Source organism: Carassius auratus, chromosome 1 (genome assembly GCF_003368295.1).
Source record: "Carassius auratus strain Wakin chromosome 1, ASM336829v1, whole genome shotgun sequence".
Classification (NCBI taxonomy): Eukaryota; Metazoa; Chordata; class Actinopteri; order Cypriniformes; family Cyprinidae; genus Carassius; species Carassius auratus.
In genome coordinates this window covers 25,046,768-25,070,837 of record NC_039243.1, presented here as the reverse complement: position 1 = coordinate 25,070,837, position 24,070 = coordinate 25,046,768, and the positions used below count along the sequence as shown (strand labels likewise).

Sequence of the window (24,070 nt, the reverse complement as noted above, 5' to 3'; positions counted from 1 at the left end):
CAGTTAGCCCCTCATGCTCACATATTCATTCAATATCCATATCTCTAATTTCATGATGACTAGAATAATCCCATAGTTTTTAAATCCTGCAGTAAATGTGGCCCAGAATCATGACCTATTTACCGCCAGGTCACCTTAAATGTGTTGCCACTTGATTATCAAAGTCACTCTTGTGAACATACACAATGTTTTCCCAGATTAACACATGGCACATGCATATATTGCCTAAAGGCTTAAAAGATGGATGCTACTGGACATCTGCAGCTATTTAAGCAATTGAGGCACATAGCACTGATCGTGCCAGATCTGTCCTCAAGGATTTGGGTTGGCCTTTGTTTTTGTAGTGGGCGTATATATATGTGTGAATGTGCCAAGTACCATGTTTATGGTTGGGAGGAAATGCATTTGTATGAGTGTACATGTTTATATAATGATGTGTAAGAGTATTTCAAACGCGCTTGGGGCGATTTTTCTGCAAAATTTATTTTACAAGTTTTATTACATAGGCTGTTGTACGTATCGCAACAGTTTGTAAAATGACCCTAAAGGGTTAAAGTTCAAGTACAAAGCTGTACCAGGTGAGATTCTGAGCAAGTTTACGCTGTCAAAACATACACGAAAACATGTGGAGCTGGTTTTGTGATGCAAACATTAAAATGTGTTTTTACGTTTTACAATCATGTGTTATGGTAAAAGTGTCTGAAGTCATAATAGCAGTACTGTGCAAGGAAGTGTATGAAAACAAGTGTTTAATAATCAATAACCTACCATCATACTTTAATCATACTTTGTGTGAAAAGGCATAAAAGTTATCAGTATTAATTGATATTGAGTATTATTATCAGTAGTTATCAGTAAATTCGCTGGAAACTTGAACTGAAATGTATGTGTGTAAGTACGTTTTTCGAGTTGCAGAAACATATGTAGTGAAATGTTTTTCCAATGAGCCTGGTGTATTTGTATGCTCATGCTTGTATGTGCGCCTTGGCCTCACCATGGCACTGATGCAGCGTCCACACACAGTGGTCTTGAACTCGCTGTGCATCTCTTTGACAGCACTGGTTGTGTAAAAGCCCTCAGCCAACAGGATGATGCCATACAGGAAGAAGAAACAAGCAATTCCATAGATAATGTACTGCAAAATCTGGACCCTGTATAACAAAACAAAACATTTAGTGAAAGTGATGTGACACTCAGCCAAGTATGGTGATCCAGAATTTATGCTCTACATTTAACCCATCCAAAGTGCACACACACACAGCAGTGAACACACACCCGGAGCAGTGGGCAGCCATTAATGCTGCTGTGCCTGTGGAGCAGTTGGGGGTTTGGGTCCGAAACTCGAACCCACAACCTTAGGGTTAGGAGTCATACTCTCTAACCACTAGGCCACGACTTCCCCAAAAAGCTAGTAAGCATACTGATGTGAGAGATGTAAGGTGGGCATAAATCTCTCAGCATTATCCAATATTTATACAGAGAAACTCGATAAATAAATTATCGCTCTTGATGCTTTCAAATTCACATGCATGAAAAGGTACCAGTTTAGATGAAATGATACAAAAGTAAAGTCATAGTTTATTTTAAATCAAATTTACCAGAGTTCCAGCTCAGTAAACAATGGTGGCAGTGATTCATTTGACTTGTATGTGGGGGGATAAAAATGTACTCCTGGCAGATTTTTTTCAGGGCTACTGACATTAAAATGTATACAGGAAATAAAAGGTAATTTCCTAGTAAAGCTCCAGATGCCATGATGGAACAGAAAGTACTGCAACTTATTTGCTTGCATTCTAGAGGTCATTACTCACCACATACTTATCCCTAGTACTTGTCATGGACAGAAATCGAATAACTCAAAATTAGCTTTTTTCCTTTTCATCTCACTAAGTATGCCTCTAATAATTATCCTAACTCACAGTAGTAATCTAAATAAAAGAACAACCATCACTGAGAAGTTATTATTTATGGTATTGGCTGTATTTTAATGGCTGTTTATATGAACACACTTACACATCAGTGAGAGTAGCATGGTCAGAGGTGATGCGAGAAAAGTGGTTTTCCACCATGGTCACAGTGCCCGTGAGTGCCACATGCCCACAGCCGCAGAACAGGGCCACACCCGAAAAGCACAAGATGGTGGCCACCAAAGAGGCGTAGGGGACACCGCCCAGACACTTGATGCAACACTCGAAGCAGCCTGCAGGGGGAGAAAGTAAGATTACATGTTTTGACCTAATTCACTATAGCAGTGGTTCCCAACCTTTTTCAACTCGCGGCCCACACAACCAAACACATATGTTTGCGCGGCCCACTGCAAAAAAAAACTGACCCCGCTATTGTTGGGTTAATAACTTAGTACTCAGAAACTAGATTGTTAACTGTCTTTATTGAATGAACTGGTAATGAACAGAAAATAACTCGGGTTGGCACCGCTTGGCACAATTGCTGTTGTTCTGTAGCATATGTATTACACATACAGAACATAAACATTTGTATGGGCGGGAAAATAAATACGCTACTATTCGAATTTTTTTATTATTTCTAATAGGTTTCATATATGTTTTTACTTTATATGACAATATATTTCATATGTACTATATTTACATATATTACTTTGTGTAAGGGTACTAGGATTTGTATTTCCAAAACCAATTTAAGACAAACCAAACATTTAAAAAATGCAAAATTCAACATTTAGAATAATTTGGAAATACTTTGGAAAACATATTGCTGTTCCCACTTAAGCACTTCCCTTAAAAAATGTGAACGTCAATCCTAATATATACTTTATACATGCCTTGTAAAGAGTGAGAAATATTCTGTGTGCAGTGAAGTCATTTTGTTCTCTGCCTATTTATCTTCTTCCAGAGACATTAAACAACACCAACTCCCCCACATACATGAATAATTCATCACAGATTGACTGCAACTTATGATCTTATAAGACATCAATGGTACACAGAAAAAGAGTGCTGAGTGTCTCTCTGAGGAACTAGATTTTGATGTAACTATGCAGTGATGGTACAGATGGTAATTTTTTTATTTGTATAGAACGTTTTACAATAAGTAAAATACTTTAATATATGATTTTTTTACCAGATTAAATGTACCAAATGACGATGGTAGATTTTCCAAGTAAATAAATAAATAAATAAACACCCAGGGCAATAGCATTTTTTTTGTGTTTGTGCTTGTTTTGCAAGTTTACTAAAGTTTGAGGGCTAAATGTGTTTACAACCATTGGTCTGAAGCTTTTTGCACAATTTAAGAGCAAAACGGGCCTCTTACATGATCCAAACAGGATGAATGTTTGTATGAGTAAAAAGACAACTGATGTAAGAAAACTAAAAAAGATTTTTACACCTTGCTTTGCTTTATTGTTACTGCTTCCAAACTGTACATATATTAAGAGTTAATAGGGATTTCACTGAATAGGGGTCTTTGGAAACTCATGCTAATAGAAGAACACAACAGCAGGGTCATTTCTGACATCAGTGGGCCCTTTGACCCTCCTGTCACACACCCACATTAGCGATGCAAATTCATTTTCACAGTGAACAGAATTTCTATGAATATACAAAACCATCTGTTCCGCACTGTCATCCTGTTACCTACTATGACAGCTGCTGCTCAGTTCATAATAGACCATTTAAAAAGGTAAAATGATTTCTCAACATGAAGAGGATGATTACAGCAGCTACCTGACAGCAATATGAAATTTCATTTAATGTGTGCCGTGACTGGTTACATCAGGAGTGGTCGTAAAAGAACATATGGCTACTGCAGTCAAGCCTGGGAATGAAATATGGCAGGTTAAGATTTTTGTGAAGTGCAAATAGCTACATTCTATTTATACTAGGTTAAAATATCAGGGTATTCTGCTAATTACTTATTGCAAATAGTGGCAATTATCTGCCAGTATGCAGTAATAACTCATTTCATTTATATCAAATAAATATATGAATTGAATTCAAATTATTAAATGGATGCCACCTACTGGATACTTTATTTTCAACTTTTTGATTATTTCCCTTATTTGCCATAAGGCAGATTTGAACCTAGGTCAATCGTGTCAAAAAGAATATGTCACACGCTTTATCATCTATGCCACTGAACCTTGATGGGTGAAGCTGGTATTGTATCTCTGCCAAAAAGGTGACCTTTTTATCATTCCCAACGATTAAACAGTTGCCCACAGAAAAAATATATGCAATACTAGAATAAAGACACAAAATTCCTGAAATTTTCAGGCATAAATGGCACTAGAGAGTACAGTTTTCAGAGAATGTGCTGTGTTACACATGCAATCAATCAGAAATTTGGACTTTCAACCAATCACATTTATTATTATTCATAATGCTCATGCAAACTCATTTCCTTGAGTGAACTGAATTAAACCAGTAGTGTTAGTCGTAGGTCAGGCAAACCTGAAGAATAGAGACAACAGAGCGAGGGGAGATAGATACATGCTGCTTGTGACATAGAGTGGTTATATAATGCTTGTTAAAAATAGCTTCAAACACGCACACACGCTCAAAAAGAGGAAAAAAGATAAGCGTAAAATTGCACACTCTTGCATGTACCACTGGTGTTTCCATGGCAACCTTGTGCAATTGGTCTCCTTAACACCTCATAATTGCATCCTTATGAATATCTTTGGGATATCTTTACTGCTTTAGAAATGTTCTTCATAAAATAATGCGAGAACATTTGCTCTTGGGAAGTTAGTAAGACACTGTGAAGTGACACTCTTTCACATGACATGTTCTGCTTTGTACGGAGCCCCGAAAGGGACCTTTGCAAAAGTAATTCATTATTATTGGTTATTATTAGGCCTACTGGTTGCAGAGTGTGCACACATACACACACACACACACACACACAAAATGTATGGTGGTCGATATGAGCTAAAATTCATATCACAATATTTTACACTGTCTAGGTGATATCTGTATCTGTCTAATATCTACACTTTCTATTTTTTCACAGTTCTCTTAGTTATGAATATTTGAAATTGTTCTTTGTGTCAGAGCGCTGGAGTTCGTCAGAAATAGAACGCGGCATCAGTTTACTGTCATGGATTTGTCGTGTCGTGTCACACTGCCTCCACAGCAGAGAACATCACTGGGTTCTATTTGCTTTCGTCAAATCACGTCACTCACGTCTGGAAATGGAGCGCACACACACGGGTACTGTGAGTCATGTTGAGGTAATTCAAATGTTAAATTAATATTTTGCACTTAATTATTTACATATCAGGTAAGTGGCCACATAATAAACGGGAAATTATGCAGTATAGTCTTTATCACCCTGCAGAGGTTTATTTTGAAAAATAATCTACTGACTGTTACTGTACACTATCCCTCAGCATTTCCGTTCCCCCTAGTTTGGGAACCACTGGAGTAGGCGATTGGTTCTCTATTAATCTGGTTTGTTATGATGCTCCATGTTTTTGATTACTAATGACTCTGTAGTACGGCGTTGCATACAGAGGACAAAAACGTTCTGCCTTGACTCTTTATCATCATTTGTGTTCAAATTCGCAGAGCATACCAAATTGAACAAAACTATATAAATGCAAAACTTGAATTCATGACTATATAATGGTATTCACGGTATAGCAAAGTCAATATCATGGAACAGCATAATACTGATAGTCACTTTCATACTGGTATAGCTCCCATCCCTAATCTATAGTGATTTGTACATTGTCATCAAATGCACAAATGTAAATTCTCTGTTTTGATAGTCAAATCAAACCATGAAGCCCTGCAGAAATACGTTGGTCTGAAAATCTGTCAGGGAGCTCTGAAAGAGGGGATTAAGCTCTGAGAGCAGCAGCTGTGCGACTGTATTGCATAATAAATCTATCCCATTAATGTTAATGAGCTAATGAGGTTAAACCAGAGGTGCTGAGATGCTGCCCGACACTGTAGATACACGTGGGGTTACAGTAAATCTTAGTGGTGCTGACAAAACACTGAATACAAATAATGAACTGAAAATGTAATGTAGATTATGATTTCATAATTCATTGGGATAAAAAAGTGCTTTCACTCAAAGCTTTTCACTCAAATGGCTGTTGAGGACCTCCAATGGGCATCTGTGATGGTGCCTGAACAGTTCTCCATTCATCAACAGTGTTTAAGAGCTTTAATAGACCATAGACAGGCAAAACAGGGCAGCTCTCTTTGCAGCCATAAAGGAAATCAATGAGCTATTCATTAGTGTTGAATTTAGAATGCAAAGATTACACGGGTCACCTCTCTCCGTCTCTAAACTCAACTGTCTCCCTCAGCTATTTAGTATCTGACAAAATACATTTTTCAACTACAGTACATACAGAAGTCCTAAAGTTTCTCTCTCTCTCTCTCTTTATATATACATATTTTTTTTCTCCTTTTTTCTTCTGTGTTTTCCTTTTTCAACCTGTCCACTGTAACAAAAAGGGATTTGAGGTATCTTCATTATTAATCTGGAAGCTCTAGGATGTTCTATGGAATAAGCTCCACATTAAAAAAGGCTACTTTATCTTATAGTCAAAAGTATACATTTATAATTTATTTTTCAATTTATATTTATTGTTTGGTTCAAATCTTCCATTGCGATTTTATATTAATCAAAAGTACAAATTTTCACTTAAGAGAAAACAATAAACATTTTCTTAGTCAATGTTTAATTTAGTTTACGTACTATAAATAAAGACCTTTAGGCCTTAAAATGGCCCAAAGCGGACAGCCTAGATGTTTATTGTTATACAAAAAAAAAAAAAAGAAATCTGTAGAGATATTCCTACATGACTTAACCTGTTCAACGTGGTATATAAGGCCATATAAAGTATTTTGGTATAAATGTATTTGGGTTGTTTCTGCGATATTAAATAATATTTTTGAACTAAATAAAAATATTTTTTTTCAGTCTTTTCTTCATATTATCATTATCAAGCCAAAATACTATTTTCTTTTCTAAAGGATGTTATTTGCTTTAGACAAACTGAACAAAACAGCTTTAAATTGATTTGAACAATAAAGAATGAATTTTAAACAAACGACAATCATTTATATAATGTATTCACCATTCTATATTCCATCTATAAAGCATTGCTGTCAACAGTATAAAAATGCCAAATACCAAGTTTAAAATCTTGAAAACACAGAGCCATCAGCCTCTTGGGAATATAACAAGAAGACCAATAAAGAGCCGATTGATCTGAAGCTCTGCTGACTGTTCCTGGTTCAGGATCATAGATCAGGTCAGCTTTCATCTCTGTTTGACATCCAACACTAAATAACCAAAAAGCGAGCACCAATGTTCATTTAGCATTTGGCATTGGTGCATTTGGTAAATTATTCGATGTCGGTAAATCAGTGCATTTCGATGGAGAGAAAGAGAGAGAAAGGCAGCCAGGAGTTTTATGAGTTTAACAGACCTAGATGGGTAATGGTTTGGAATTGCTTTCGTCCTCCCCCACCTCAGCGGCCACTGCCAGATGCAGCTGCTATTGCTGGGAATTGTTATTTGAATTTATATATGTAGCTGGAAGGCAGCAACAGCTGTAAAAAAAAAAAAATAATGTTTGAATTTGAATGGCTCTATGATAGGCTTTAAATGTAAACTTGGCCAAACCTTGATGTTTATATGGTCCAATAACAAATCAATAAATGATTACAAAATAGCTTAGCTCTTTTTGAGCACACAAATGCATCAAACCATTAAATATTGCAATAGGGAAAATAACCCATTAAAGTTTCACACACTTTTTTCCATAAATTTCCTAGAAGCAAATCTGACTAATAAAAGACAAAAGGTCAAAAATGTTGATTCCGAATAAAACAAAAAGCCCTCTACCCTGCAAAACATGTTTATGTGGGTGTAGACTTTCTAAAGGCTTCTGAATTGTTGTGAGATGTCTCTGTGAGATGTTCTCCAGTGATAAGCAATCCGAGTGAGCGCTTCCCGCACAACCAGTGTTGGGGAGAACGCATTACAAGTAACATGGGTTAAGTAATCCAATGACTTTTTCAAGTAACTAGTAAAGAAATTCATTACTTTTTAATGTACAAGAAAATATCAGTTATTTTTTCCCCATTTATTGACAGATAGCACTTCTATCCCCATGTTTACAGAAATCAGGAGTGAGTGCAGAGGCGTTGTGACGTGATGATTACTGAAGTTCTATCTAGACTAAATGACAACATGCATTTACTCATCTCACTAGCACAAAAACAGATTGAGTATTCCTCAAAAGGAATAAAAACAGTCAAATGCAAACTAATTAACTATGTAAATACTAAGTAAATAAGTAACGCAATTAGTTATTTTTTAAAAAGTGATGCAATATTGCAATGCATTACTTTGAAAAGCACCTTCCCTCAACACTGCTCACAGCCTCTTTTCACAACAGTACAGTAGATACTCTGCCGCAGAGTTTAGCAAGGTTTTCTCAAATGAAAGAGAGTGAGAGACACAGAGAGATAGAAGAGAGGAAAGAAAGAATGAACGCAGATTTTTTTGGGCCCGGAGGCTGTTGAAAAGTAGTTGCCATGGTAGCATTCTGCCCACGACCCAGTTGAGTGCATCCACATCTGACTGTCTCCGCACTGCCATGGTTTCTGCATGCTTCCCACTCATATACTAGCCCAGGGGAAAGAGAGTGTTTGTGTGTGTAAACCTGAACTGTGATTACTGGAAGGACAGAGATATTGGTTTTTGATAGCTTTAGTCTATTATTAATCTTGACATTTATTGGGATAGTTCATTCAAAAATCTGTTTAGTTCCAAACCTGATTTTCTTTCATCTGCAAAGCATTTAATGTTTTTTGTCCATATATAATGAAAGTCAGAAGAGTAGGGCTGTATGATTTTGATGATTATGATTATTGAGATTGTAACTGTATGGACCAATTTTTTTCAAATTAAACTTTTGTATGTTGAATGGGAAAAAAAAGAAAAACATACAAAATCAACAAAAATCTAAATCATTGGAAGGACATGAGAGACAGTAATGATGATGACATCATTTCCCCTGTAGGACAGTCCTCACCAGGGTCACCTCCTCCCACTTTGTCTCCCTTTCTGCTAAATGGGAAATATATAAAAAGTCCCACAGGTAGAGCTATGCTACAAACAATGCACTGAATTGTATTAAAGAGTGCTTTCCTAGATTCAACATGCACTTAAAATAGCACTTAAATCTTTCAGTTAAATTAAATCTTAATATTTAAGCATATTAATTAACAACACATTGTATGAAAAAAAGTAGAACAAGAATCCGAACATCTTTATTTAAGGAGTGGTGAATATTTAAAGGGTCACGTGCATATTTCTGCTATAGGCCATTCCTTTTTAGGAGTGGCATATTAATTTGTAGGCCAATTTCCTGTGCACTCTGACAAGAATTCTCTCTCAAGCGAGAAAAACACTGACATGATGTCAGTTTTGGTAGAGACACAGCCGATCTGTTCAAGCTGTTGGAGCCCTGCTATCTCTCTATGCCCTTATGGTTCATTATACATTTCTCTTTAATTTCTGCCACTGGCAAAATGTCCCATATTCATCCTGTGCAAAGACTATATAATGTAAGCCTGTATATTCATTCACGGCACTGAAGAGCTTTAGATTGAATGATGCTCATTTATCTAACAAAGCACCAGAAAAATTATAATTTTATTGCTTGAATAACACTGAGCACTTAAACTACTTTATATGGGTTCAACCATGTAGAAATATCTCTGCAGGTTACCACTTTTTGCACTGTAGTTAAAAAAGGTTGTATTTATGAGTTTCAAGCAAATTAATGTCCAGTAAAAGACATATTTACAACTGGAAATTTTAGATGATGAATAAGTTGTGATGTAAGAAGGGTAATGAAGGATTTAGCAAAGTACTTTGAACTTTCTGTAATGTCATTCAGTAATATCAAGGTGCCTTAAACAGATATTTCTACCTGATTTAACCCATATCATTTAGCTTTATTGATACATTATTTTACAGAGGGTAAAATACTGTGGAAAGTATGTTCAACTGAACAAGAAGTCCCCGTCAAATGATCCTTTTTTCATTTGATTGAGTTATCAATATATTTTGTATGTGTAGCTGCTTATATCTTTGTTTGTTTTTCAAGCCTTTGTACAGCTTTCAGTCTATTCACTAATGCGTTGTGACTTTTTTTCCTGTTTGAGTTTACTTTTACTGATTTACTAAAGTTGTAAACCAAGTTATGTTACACATTTAAATATGTTGATTCAGCAATAATAATTGCATTGTTTTGACTTGACTTTGATATTTTAAAAAATTCAGTGCAAATACACAATGTTTCATATAACCACATGACTTCTTAGCTGTATATTACAGCCATATGGGCATTACTTTGACATACTCATCTCTGACTGATTATAGAATACTTCCTGTAACACTGAAACATCTATTTTCGGTAAAGCTGCTTTGAAACCATATGTATTGTGAAAAGTGCTATACAAATAAATAAGCTTAATGTTACTTAAATGTAAAGTTAATTTCTTATTATAGGATGCAGTTTAAATCAAGCTTTATTTGGTGGCTGATCAGAGATCAGTTTGGTTTTATTTTTTGATAGTTAACCAATGTTTTTTGTAAGTAGAAGCTTGTCGTTGTTCAGTGTGGAGGAGGTGAGGTGTGACCGCTGTGAGAGCCTGCTGAGAGACATTCAATGTTGAGTGTGAGTAAATGGCTGTAATTAAGTGGACAGCTTTTTAAGTTGTACCTCCTCTCAGCACTTACACAGTGTTGATCAATGCTCGATGCTATGAGTTTTAGATCCAGTTCTGCATGTGTTTTTGTGTTTATGTGTTTTAGCTGAATGTCCGTTCAAATCCATCAAGGATGCTTGAGAGGAAAGTTTGCCTTGACCTCACCCCTGCCCTTCCAACATAATCAAATGCTCATGTACACATACTCAACTCAACATATAGACGACACATACACTGTTCTTAACATCAGACAAAATTAAATACATAACGCAGACTCATAAATCATAAATTCAGACTCGCAAACTGAGCCTTTTACATTAAAACACTGAAAAAAAATTTAAAACCTTAATTAATAAGTCAAAAATATATTTTAATATCTCCAAATCAACCTAAATAGGTTCATTTATACCACCCAAACCACTTTATATAGTTAAATCATGTAGAAATAACTCTTTAAAATAAAAATTGCAGGTTTCCACTTTTATACAGTGTGTGTACAATTATATGGGCAAGCAACATTTACAAGAAATATATACCGTAACAGCTTGTCTATTAGCTACTTTAACTTGTGCTCACAACTACAGTACATTCGGAGCAGAGACCTTCAGATTTATGATAATGTTCCACTATTAAAACATACTGAGGGTGAGAAAGAAATGCACTGTTCAGTAATACTTTATTTTACAGTGGTTCACGTTACTCTCACATTACTATAATTAGATAAAATACTACATGGAGTCAGTTAGAATCACCCAATTATTACATATGTAAATACATGTGACCTGAACTGTGACCTACTGTTCCTGTGCTGAAATGTAAGCAACTTGAAATTACTTGAATTTACTTTAAACATAGGTATGATGCTTGTTCAATTGCCACATAAGTAACAGTTAGACACAAAATATTGATTTGAGTTGACATATTTGAACACAAATCTTCTGTGAATACAGCAATTGCTAGCATGCAGCAAGTTCAAACTACGGACATTTAAAGGCTACGGTGCAGTCATACCACTAATTATGCAAAAAAAATTCACCGCATAAAAAATTATGACAATAAAATATATTGATTTGAGTCAAAACTGTTTTGAAATCTTACCAGTATGTTAGTTATCTTATAATATATTACAGTGTACAAACCAATTGTGGCAATTGTGTTTTAATTTTTTTTTTTAGCTGACCAAACGCAAAGCTTTCACCAAGAAAAACTGTTCCTGGCAAGCATATAGCACCAACTTCAGTTACCCGGATAAGCCTGTGTTATCAGCTTTTACAGGTTGTTATCGAGAGTTAACATACCTTGGAATGTCACGACTGACCAATCAGAATCATGTATTTCACAAAGCTGTCTAATAAAATTAGCTATTAACTGCATAAAATCTGTTTAACATAGTAACATTTTTATTTTATCCATTTGCTTTGGGACTATGTAAAAAAAATATTAGCCAGGATGCACTGATGTAACTGGATGTGAACATTATTATTTTTTTAAATCAATGATATAAAAAATATTGTGACGTGTGTCTCATCAGCGTCGCCCTGGGAACAGAGCATTACGGGCTGAGTGGTCACACCTGCAGCCCATCAGGGACGGGCTTTATAAGCTGCACCGACGAACACAGAGGTGAGAGATGTCTCCAAAATTCTCTCCTATATTTCTCTGTGTTTCCCTCCAGACAGCAGTGTGTGACCGCCAGCCCTCATCAGACATGGACTTCACGGACACACACAGCACTGCTCACCGAGAGAGAGAGAAAGAGAGAGGAAGGCCGAGCACTGAGCACCGGAAACCCCTCACATTGGCTCCTTCCCCTTCACAGTTATCAATTAAAATCCACCCTTCGGGGAACTCACCTTGATCCTCGTGTCGTGTACTTCTTCACCCCGTCACACTGGTGGAGAATGCAGTCATTGCAGTGAAGAAGTTACCGACCAGGATCCCACTACATCCATTGTCGCCTCACTTGGCTTGTTGATGGATGTTTCTTTTTCCGGGTTGTTTTGCTCACGTCCCCTTCCTGTTTCCCCAGGTGGTGCTCCTTCCCCAACGATGGATATCTGCTGAAGCACCTCACCGAGGTGAGCATCTGCCAGCAACAGATCATGGAGCACATAGCCTCCCGACAAGTTGAATTGGAACGATAGCTCACCGCCCTCCGCATGGCCACCGCCTCACGAACTCCACTACCTGACCTCCGATCCCAGGCTAACCAGCTCATCCCCAAAATGACAACGCATGATGACGTTGAGACATTCCTTCAGATGTTGTAGGCGATCGCCGCCTGGGAGGCGTGGCCCCGTCCTCTCCGGCAGGCGGCTGGTATGCAGAACCCCACCAATGTCGACTAGCTGGTTGAGGCCATCGAGCTGGCAGAGGCCACTCAACACCGGGAGGCTGGGGAGCGAGCACCGCCCTTTACCCGAAGGGTGTTCCAGGAGTGACGCACGCTGGAGGGGCACCCAACAACCAGTTGGCAGGCCGGCGGTTCCCGGGCCACAGGATGAGCCCATGCCTACCAAAGCTCCCCACTCCCCTGGACACGCTTGGCTGGCAGCCTGTGCCGTACATGGAGAAACTCCGAAGCAGGCCCCACAAGCGGAAGTGAAGATAAATGGCTGACCCATCCTCGCCCTCCTCGATTCTGGCAGAGCAGTTACCCTGGTCTGGCCGACTATCTTTCCTCAACGGCCTGAAACCAAAGCCAGACTGCTCATCACCTGCGTCCATGGCGATACCAGGGAAGTGCCGGCGCCCCCTGGCGCCTGGCTGGTAGAAGTCGGGATCATCAATGATCTGCCAGTTCCGGTCCTCCTCTGCAGGGATTGGCCGGGATTCGACCGCCTGTTCGCCTCTGCTAGCCAGCCTGTCAGCCCCATTGGGAACCGCCCCCAGCGTCGGACGACCACGAAGCCCCGACGGCACCCTGTGCTTCTGGCCTTGGACAGCCCCAGAGAGGGTGAGTCTTCCCATCTTAACCCTAACCTCTACTATGACCTCTTCCAACAGGTGACTGGGGCTGGGGCCTTTGCCTGGGAGCAGCATGAGGATGACCACCTCAAACATTGCTGGGCCCAAGTGAGGGTCGCTGATGGGAAGGACCTCCAACCGGCACCTCACCCGACACCACACTTCGTGGTCAAAAACGTCCTGCTGTACTGTGTTGCACAGCGAAGGGGGGAGGAAAAAACCTTGCTGGTAGTCCCGCAGACCAAGACAGGAACGAACACATCCTGGCCATCCTGGACTACGCCACCCGCTACCCTGAGGCCATCCCTTGCCACCGCGAACGCCATTGCCCAGGAGTTCTTCCTGCTGAGTAGTCGGGTCGGCCTACCATCGCAGATACTGACTGCCCAAGGCACCCCCTTCATGTCCTGGGTGATGGCTGACCTCTGCAATCTCCTCCAAATAAAACAGCTTCTCATCACCGTATACCACCCGCAAACGGACGGCCTGGTACAGCGCTTCAACCAAACGCTCAAGCAGATGCTGCGCCGAGTGGCTGCTGAGGACAGGCGCAACTGGGACAAGATAGTGCTCTATGTCCTGTTCGGCATCCGGGAGGTACCCCAGGCTTCCACTGGATTTACCCCCTTTAAGCTCCTCTTCGGCCGGCAGCCCCAGGCCTGCTTGACGTCGCCAGAGAAACCTGGGAACAACAGCCGGCCATCCACCGATCTACAATCGAGCATGTCATCAACAGTAGTGATGGGAAGTTCGGTTCTTTTCCGCAAACTGGTTCTTCCGGACAGTTTGATTAAATAAACTTTCAATGGAGGGACTGAGAGCTCTCGGACTAAACCTAAATTTTTAAAGATAAATGGAGGTCTTACGGGTTTGGAACGACATGAGGGTGAGTAACATAATTTTCATTTTTCGATGAACTAACCCTTTAAGACCTACCTGAAAAAAATTTAAGAACTGTTTAATTTGTATCTGTATCTTTGTTCTTGTGGACAGCTTCCTCAATCTAATGCCAGATTCCCAAAAAACTAGCCCAATCGTGTTTCCAGGAGGGCAGCGTGCGCTAAGCTGCTGTCGAATCACAACACAGGAACCGCTGACACAATCAGAACTCGTTACATATTTCTGAAGGAGGGACTTTATAGAACAAGGAAGACATCAGCCCGTTCTTATGATAGTGAAAACAGCGGTATACAGATAAGTTAATTGTGTGAAAAATACAGTTTTTTTTACACACGAAACATGAACATGTTATATTGCACACTGTATACACAATCAAAGCTTATAAAAAAAACGAAAAACGTGACCTTTAAAGTCACAATTGCAGGTTGCCCCTTTTTGCAGTAGTTAATTGGCTTAAAAATTTTCTCTAAAACTGGACAAAAGCTTAATGCATAAATAATAAATAAGGCATCACTATGAATACATATGTTTTCTTTCACTAATAGAGAGATGGTAAAAAAGGGATCAGCGAACAGCAGATTGCGCAGCAGTGGGCAGAGTGGAGAGTATCCATATACAGGAGGATGAATGGTATCATGCAGGAAAAAGACATGATGCGCCAACCTGCCTTTTAGTGCTGTTCAATTCATACCTACATGCAACATAAATGTATACAAACACAGGAAAATATTCATACACAGGTACTTGTAAACACACAAAAGCATTCATGCACAAGGACAATTATAGAAGCACTTGACCATGCTCATTACACATACACAAAAGTGGTTAAACAGCCATGTGAGAACAGCATGCCCTGAATGAACTGTTCCAAATGAAAGCCACATGAGGTTGTCTTTCCTCTCTATGATTACTCTCACATGCTTACAGACTTGGTGACCATATCAGCATTTGGGAATGAGAACCATTGAAACTGTTTCAGAGAAATTGTTTCACCTTTATTTATATAGAAATTTAATACAGGTTGTGTCAAAGCAGGTTTACTGTCAAAATGTCATGTTCATTCAAAAGCACAGGAGAATCAAGCCCTTTATTATACAGCTCTAACTAATGCCTGGAACCACAGTGACAGTGATCAAGTTATATCAAAGATACAGGCTTACATAATACTGAAAAAGTTATTTAATAAATGGGTTAAATCCAGGTGCAAGTTCACCTGTAAAATCCTACTACACAATCTACAATCTACTACAACTACAAAACTACACAAGTATAGGTATAAGTTCTGGTCAAAGACAGAGGCTGGATCTGAATAAAAAACTGCTCTGTCTGTCTTAGCTGGCAATATCCTGGAACCCCAGATGAAACAACATACCTCACACAAGATAATATTATGATTTCCATACTATGACATGACAAGGAATATTATAGTATTATTCTGTACACACACACACACACACACACACACACACACACACACACACATTTTAGTGCCATGTAAAAAATAAAAAAAAAATCTAAGATTACAAGATTAAAGTTATTTATTTTGAGAATAAAGTCGAAATTATGAGAATAAAGTCAAAATATTACGAGAATAAAGTCAAAATATTACAACAATAAAGTCGAAATATTACAACAGTGTTTCCCAGTCCTGGTCCTGGAGAACCCCTATTCAAAAAACCCTGATTCAACTGATCAGATCATTAGTGAAGACTCAAAGACCTCAAATATTTTTGCCAGATAAGAGAGACACCAAAAACATGCAGTGTTGGGGGTTCTCCAGGATCAGGATTGGGAACGACTGTATTACGAGATTAATGTTTTGAGAATAAAATTAAAATTTTTCGAATTTAAATCATAGAAATGAAAGCTATAATTTATTGCTCATACAAATGGTCCAGATTGAGAGCACCAGTCCACTGCAATTGATTTGAATATTGTTGCGTCCAAGCGGCCATATCATCATACTTGGATGAGGAAGAGTCAATTTTAAGGACTCGCAGAAACAGCTTAATATATAGAATATGATATTTATTAACAGACTGAAAAGGAACTACTTTTTATCTTAATATCACCTCACACACCCAATCGACATTCCTTTGGGGGGTGCTGTAGCTCTTTTATTTAACCCTTTTTAAATACAGTATAAATATATGTAGGATTATTAGCAGAAATCATACCATGTGTCATACCCGTGGGGACAGGCAACCCGTAACTGGTAGACCGATATGTGTTTTTGACAGCCGATGCCGATATCTTGGAAATCTTGGACAGCCGATATGATTTTTTTATTATTATTATTATTATTATTAAACAGCCACACAGATGGGAAATCAAAAATTACCTGTATTACAGTGTATGATGTAGCTGTCCATCTGTGTAAACAATGTGCAAAGTAATTAAACCAAAAAGTACACGATTTATAAAGTTATTGGCTTCTAAAGTAAGGAGTCGACTCTGAATCACTGAAACGAGTCGTTATAGATTTCAAATCTTTTGCCCATCTCTATGTACGTCACTAGGAACACTTTGCATAATAATCTCTGCCTACCGTCTTGGGAGAAACGGAACTCTGAGCTGCCCCACCCCCCACAGACACACAGACGCTCTGGTTGGCGTGATAGCGTCATGTCGAGGAGACAGTGTGTTTTTAATCGTAAAAGCAAATTTGTTTTATTTTCACTGCCAAAGAATGAAAATCAGAAGAACCAATGGCTAAAAGTCATTTTACCACAATACCAGAGCTGTACAACAAATCCCTTTTGTTGTGTTCACAACATTTCACTGATGACTGCTTTTCTAATCTCGGTGAGTACAAGCGGGGATTTTCAAAGCGTTTGTCCATAAAAGAGGGTTCATTACCAACTTTATTTAGAACAACGAGCATCTCCAAATCACAACGCGAAGTATGATTATGAAGTTATGTGTCTGTTTTCTCCCGAGCGTCTTATCAGTATGTGTGCTGTCTGCAGCCTGTCTGCGCTGATCGTCATGTACAAACACGTAATTAAAATGAAGTGTAACTCCGTGAATACTCAACGAAGAGACATGAGAGAGTTATCTGTAGAAAGCTTGACATGTCTACTTTAAAACTAATAAGTGCTGCCGAAAACAGATATTCTGTGATAAAGTAATCCATATGAAAACAACGCAATGTCTGTTTTTCATGTCTCCCTTCGTTATATCTAATGTGACCATGCCCCCGCGCTGAACGCGCTATTCAGATTCAAACTGAAGCGCGCGGCTTGAATACACCCACACAGAAGAAAAAGCAGCGAGACTGTTCAAGTTTTTATTTTACTGTTTGCTTCGCGATGAGAGGAATAAGACATAATTCACCCCAAACAGATGCTAACACATAGTTTACCGTGGAGGTGTGTGCGGAACAACCAATCAAAACTATGTCAGTTGACCAATGTCAGTTGACCAATGCTACCGAAAGGTGGGGTTTAAGGAAACTGAATCTTTTGAACAGCTTCGCGCGAACCGTTTGGGAATCTCTGAGAATTGAGGTCATTTTAAAATGATATTTTGACAAAATGACAATGTTTTTTAACCTTGGATGGATTTAAACCTAATGTACAGGACTTATAAACAGTGATAGGAAGCTTAGAATTTTCATCCTACTGGCTCTTTAATATTTAAGAAATGTGAAATAATTTGACAATGGATTAAAAAATAAATGTGTAAAAGAAACATGCTTATACTTTAGATGGTATTTTTCACAAGTAAATACATATTTCATACAAATATAATTAAAAAGAAAGCAGTATTCTGGGAAGTTTGTGTTGACTGGGAATCACATTTTTCAAATAAAGTCAGTGTTACCCTCATTTTACATACAGCACACAATGAAAATGACATATGACAGTGGGCAAATGCATTAAGCGCAAAATAATTTGAAATCACAAGTATATAAAGTTTAAAGCATTCAATTCACACAGACTGACCATCACACAAAGAACACGTGATCATGCTGGATAAAAATGCACACTTCATAAGATCTCAGCTGGATTAAGTTTGCAAGGTTTTTGAAATTAAATGTCCATTAGTCATTCAGAGATTTGTTTAAATTATATAAATACATATTTGCTTAATGCTAATGGAAAACAACAAGAAAGTATTATAATGTTTGCCTTTCTATTACTAACAGTCCTAATATAAAAGCAATCGTTATAATACTTTCTGTACACATTAATTTCTTTGTTGAACCATTCTATCTGATTATTAGAAAGATTTCTATCAGTGTTAGACAGAACTGTTAACAACGATGACAAACAAGAGAGAGAGTGTGAGAACTATGTGCGCTCAGGCACTGCTGCACTCAGCACCATCAAAATAAAAGTCCCGCCTTGAACACATCGTCCCAAACTTATCGGCCAATTCCGATATTTGAAAAATGAAAAATATTGACCGATATATCGGCCTTCCTGATTGGTCAACCACTACCCGTAACCTTTGAAAGTGTATTGGAACGGCAGTCAAACGACCTGACTTTCCACCCGTGAACTCGTACTAGATCAATGTACTCCCAGTTCTGCACTCTGAAGTCACATAGCCTGCAAAACAGTGGCAGCCCCTACAAATGCGGTGTTTATGCAAGTGGTACACAGTGAGAAATAGACTTTAGGACAATGTAACAATGCAATCAAATAAATATAATAATAATAAATAATACACACACGATTATGTATTACAATGTTTTGTATCTGAAACGATAAGTATATTGTGAAAGTATATCGCCACATGGAAATGTTGGGCATAGCTAACGTTATGGTAATGTTAGGTAAACCTGAACTGCAAACGATCATGCGATAGAAATTACTGTAAATGAGCATAAGCCCTGTATGGTCCGCCATGCTGGTTTGTTTAAATCTAGGTACCACAATTATTTGCGTTCAGGCAGTTTGGCGTGACTTGCCTGAAACGCTAAAAAGTTGTGAGTTGTGGCTTATGGGCTCAAAACCCTGCCTGGAAAGCACCATAATATTTAATGTCTTCCATTGCATTCGTTATTTGTAGTGTGCCAGCCACCCAATAGCAATAAGCTTTGTGCTTTTGGTAGGCCTACTTTTAATATAAGTCTCAGCTTTCAAAATCAGTTTTATAGCGAAACACAAATGATGTGTCTTACAATAATGTGTTTTTCAAGCTCTTTAATGATCAGATCATTGTATTTATGGGAACTAATTCATTAAATTATACTGTTTTCCACCACCTACTCCGCAAAAACGTCTGTGGTGTCCAAACTTTTATTCCTCACATGTAGGCTGTTTAATTAATAAAACATTCTAAAAGTTGAAGTGGGCTCCAACTCCTTAACATAACTTATATTGTTTTCTTTTCGGAGGTACCCTGTAGGCTATAACATGTAAGTGAGTATTCACAAGCTGTTTTATTCATGGCATAATACAGTAAATTAATGGACATAATATTTAACGTCTTCCATTCATTATTTGTGGTGCCCCAGCCACCCAGTAATCGCAATAATTTTGTGCTATGTTGCTATAAAAAACAAGTTCAGCTTTCAAAAAAGCTTAAACAAAAAATACAAATGATGTGTTTTTCTTCTTTATTTCAAGTTTATAGCAGGATATAAAAGTGAAGGAACATCAGAAGGCATGAAAAAACAGTATAGCTTAATTTATAATGAAAATAATGTCTCATTATTGTAATCAGAAAGACTCACATGCCGTTTAACTGAAGCAAATACAGGGATCTGTCACACCACATTAAAGAGCGTTAAAAACACACATTATAATATACATATTGTTTGTATTTCACTATAAAACTACAGATTTAGAAAGCTGAGACTTTGGAATATTTCATACTATTTACTATTTAATAGCGCTCAATCAACCTAAATACATTATTTTATACCACCAAGTAATAATTGCAGGTTACCAACATTTGCAGTGCATCTCACAACATTTGAAAGTGAATTCTCTATCAATTATACCATTTTTGACATAGCAAACATACAGTGAGCAATAAACATTGCAGGTTACCAGCATTCGCAGAGCAGCTTAGTTTGCTGTTCAGCTTAGGTCAAAATTGTTTTTTTTTTCATAACATGAGAAAGAGAAACCTGAAAAATGAAAATCAGATCATTTCTGTTATAGAATGCAGCTGTCACTCCTGTTTAAAACCAAATAGTGGGTAAATATAACCTTATATACTACTCTGAAACTCTTAAACTGATAAAGGGTAATGAAAAGCCCAGTGTATAGAATAAAAAATGGTAACCTTAAAATGGTAACATCTACATTAACTGATTTATTAAAGTCAAAACCTATTACTTAACATCACTGAATTAACCTTAATATATTTATTTATATCAATAATCCGAATCAGAAATAGCTCTTTAAGGTACCAATTGCTGGTTGCCACTCTTTTACAGTGAACAAGAGAGACGTTAAAAACAAACAACAACAACGATCTGATCAGTAAATGAACAATAACCAAAAACTGAGATATTATTAAGTAGAATTGTGAAAAATTAGCTTTTCATTTGAATTTACTTATGAAAATAGGTTTTCATAAATAGTTAATAAATAGTTAGTTACTGTAATGTGATTACAGAAAATTTTTAGCATTAAAAAAAGAATTGTAGATTCCTGTTTTCAGATTACAGTTAATGACCTTTAATTACATACTACTTGGCACACATATTTGTTACATTTGTGCAAAAATATTTTTTTATTTGTTCATTCACCTCCATTTGCACTCATAAGAACTACTGACTTATTTTTACAATTATTACACATCCCAGTGTATAAGAAGAGTTAGTATGGATTTGGCAAATTACTTTAAAAAAATCACTTGTTTATCTGGTCTAGTGTTGTCACGGTACCAAAATTTCAGTATTCGGTACCGATACCAGTGAAAATCCACGGTTCTCTGTACCAATTTCGGTACCAAAGCAAAACACAAAAATGTGTTAATTAAAAAAAAAAAAAAAAAAACATTATCACTAAAAATAAAACCAATGCCATTCTTTATACTCATTCACAATTGTGTTTAAAGTTTTTCTACAAGTAATATAATTATGAAAAACAGTAAAGAAGTTTCGGTCCCACTTTATATTAGGTGGCCTTAACTACTATGTACTTACATAAAAAATAAGTACGGTGTACTTATTGTGTTCATATTGTATTGTAAAACACTTTTGCTGCTATTGAGGTGGGATAGGGGTAAGGTTAGGGAGAGGGTTGGAGGTATGGGTAAGTTTAAAGGAACACTCCGACTTTTTGGGACTTTAGCTTATTCACAGTATCCCCCAGAGTTAGATAGGTCCATACATACCTTTTTCATTTCTGTGCGTTCTGTAAGTGTTATTTGAGGCACCCACCGCTAGCCTAGCTTAGCACTAAGACTGGATGTAAATGGATACTGTTAGCATAGTAATCCCAATGGTATAGTATTGTATATTGTTACTGAAACTTCATAATGTTTCACTTGATTATACATTTAGTCAGGAATTATATTTTGGACTTACTCATGTTTATGATCTCTGCTGAATAAAGCACTTCATCCTTTTTTTCTGAGGAAATCCTTTTCTTCATCGCGAAGCAAACAGTAAAATAAAAAAACTTGAACAGTCTCGCTGTTTTTTATTGTTATTGGCGTATTCAAGCCGCGCGCTTCAGTTTGAATCTGAATAGCGCGTTCAGTGCGGGGGCGTGGTCACAGTAAATATAACGAATGGAGACGTGAAAAACTAGACATCGCGTTGTTTTCATATGGATTACTTTATCACAGAATTTCTGTTTTGACAGCACTTAGTTTAAAAGCAGACATGTCAAGCTTTCTATAGATATCTCTCTCATGTCTCTTCCTTGAGTATTCACGGAGTTTCAGTTCATTTTAATGACGTGTTTGTACATTACGATCAGCGCAGACAGCACACCTTGTTTGTTATCTTTATTTTATAAGTGCGCAAAGTTCTGTTGTTATTATGTCTGTATTCAAAAAAAGTAGACCCTTTACAGATTCGATTGATGTATTACTCTTAACTGTACGATCAAAACTGAAAGTGTAATTTAAGTTCTTTTAGTGGTTATACATGCGTTAATCGACTACAGAGGGTTAAAAAGAGTTTTCTATAAAACAACACTTAATGAAGTCTTTAAAATCATGTTTTACCAAAAACAGGTCTTCACCTTTTCTCGTGCCGCTTTCATCTCTACGTGCAGACTGAGCTCGTGCGTCATCTTTGTGCCAGTTATTCAGCCAATAAAGTGTAGGCCTATGTATTTCGAAATTGTGTCTAGTACTATATTAGTTACAAAGGTTTAATTGGCATCTATATTTCAAACGACCCGACCGACCGCGACCCGAATATCATTAAAAATATTTTTGGATGATTCGTAACCGCGGGCAACCGCGGGTGTCCGCAGGTACCCGCTCATTTTGGATCAACCCGCACATCACTGTCGCCAGTGACGTCATTACATCAAGCGCAAAAGAACCGGTGAACCATTTTCTTCAACCGTTTTATTGAATTGAACTCTCCCAACAAACCTAGTCGTGCAACTTCCCATCACTACTGCAGTGACTTATGTTAGCAGCGTCACTGCAGAATCGTGTACGCGGATTGACAACAGACTCGGAAGAGAATACAATGGTGAATAAAGTCGTCGTTTTTGTTATTTTTGGACCAAAATGTATTTTCAATGCTTCAACAAATTCTAACTGACCCTCTGATGTCACATGGACTACTTTGATGATGTTTTTTATTACCCTTTTGGACATTACCCTTTTGGACATTAGTTTTGGACTTTTATACCATACACACAGTTTCAATGGAGGGACAGAAAGTTCTCGGACTTAATCTAAAATATTTTAAAGGTCCCGTTCTTCGTGATCCTAACTTTAGTTAGTGTATAATGTTTTTGTTAGAGTATAAATAATATCTGTGAAATTCTAAAGTTCAATGCCAAGTGAGATATTTTATTTAACAGAATTTGAGAAGAAGGAAGAGTTGCGTTTGAAGAGTGCGTTTGTCGCCATGTTGTCGAAACGCAGTTATTTTCATCTCCAATCGCCTTTGTTTGGGCTTCTCAGGGACGCTGTACTTAGAGATCAATGGTTAATTTATGTTTAACTTGGTTCCCGAAAATTATAATCCACATGTAAAACTGTGTGCAGCACATTTTGCTGAGGACAGCTTCCTCAATCTCAATCAGTTTAATGTTGGATTCGCACAAAGATTATTCTTGAAAGATGGAGCAGTTCCCTCTTTGTCTGGAGAAGGAGTTGTTTATGAACCACAACCGGTAAGTGTATTTTATTATTTAAATTGGTGCGTTTAACAGTTTCTGTAACTTATTACACAAAGGGCAACGCTGTTTAGCTTTGTTAACTAGATGGTTGAGCTGTGCAAAAAATCGAATGCGATTTTCATGCGCATCTCGTCCGTGAAGGTGCTCCTGTGATTAGAAGTACAGCTCCAGCACGTGCGTTCAGATCAGGAT

General features: G+C 37.6%; 1 protein-coding gene across 3 annotated transcripts in view; it reads right to left on the bottom strand.

Moving 5' to 3' along the window:
• The window catches only part of LOC113105468 (neuronal membrane glycoprotein M6-b), a 66,847-nt gene that overhangs the window by 5,590 nt on the left and 37,187 nt on the right, over positions 1-24,070 (bottom strand). For all 3 annotated transcript variants that reach the window (XM_026266557.1, XM_026266550.1, XM_026266563.1), the window contains exons 2-3: positions 2,014-2,200; positions 995-1,151 (exon numbers count right to left, since the gene is read on the bottom strand). In XM_026266557.1, coding sequence (XP_026122342.1) covers positions 995-1,151; positions 2,014-2,200 — 344 coding nt within the window. The remainder of the gene's footprint in view (positions 1-994; positions 1,152-2,013; positions 2,201-24,070) is intronic.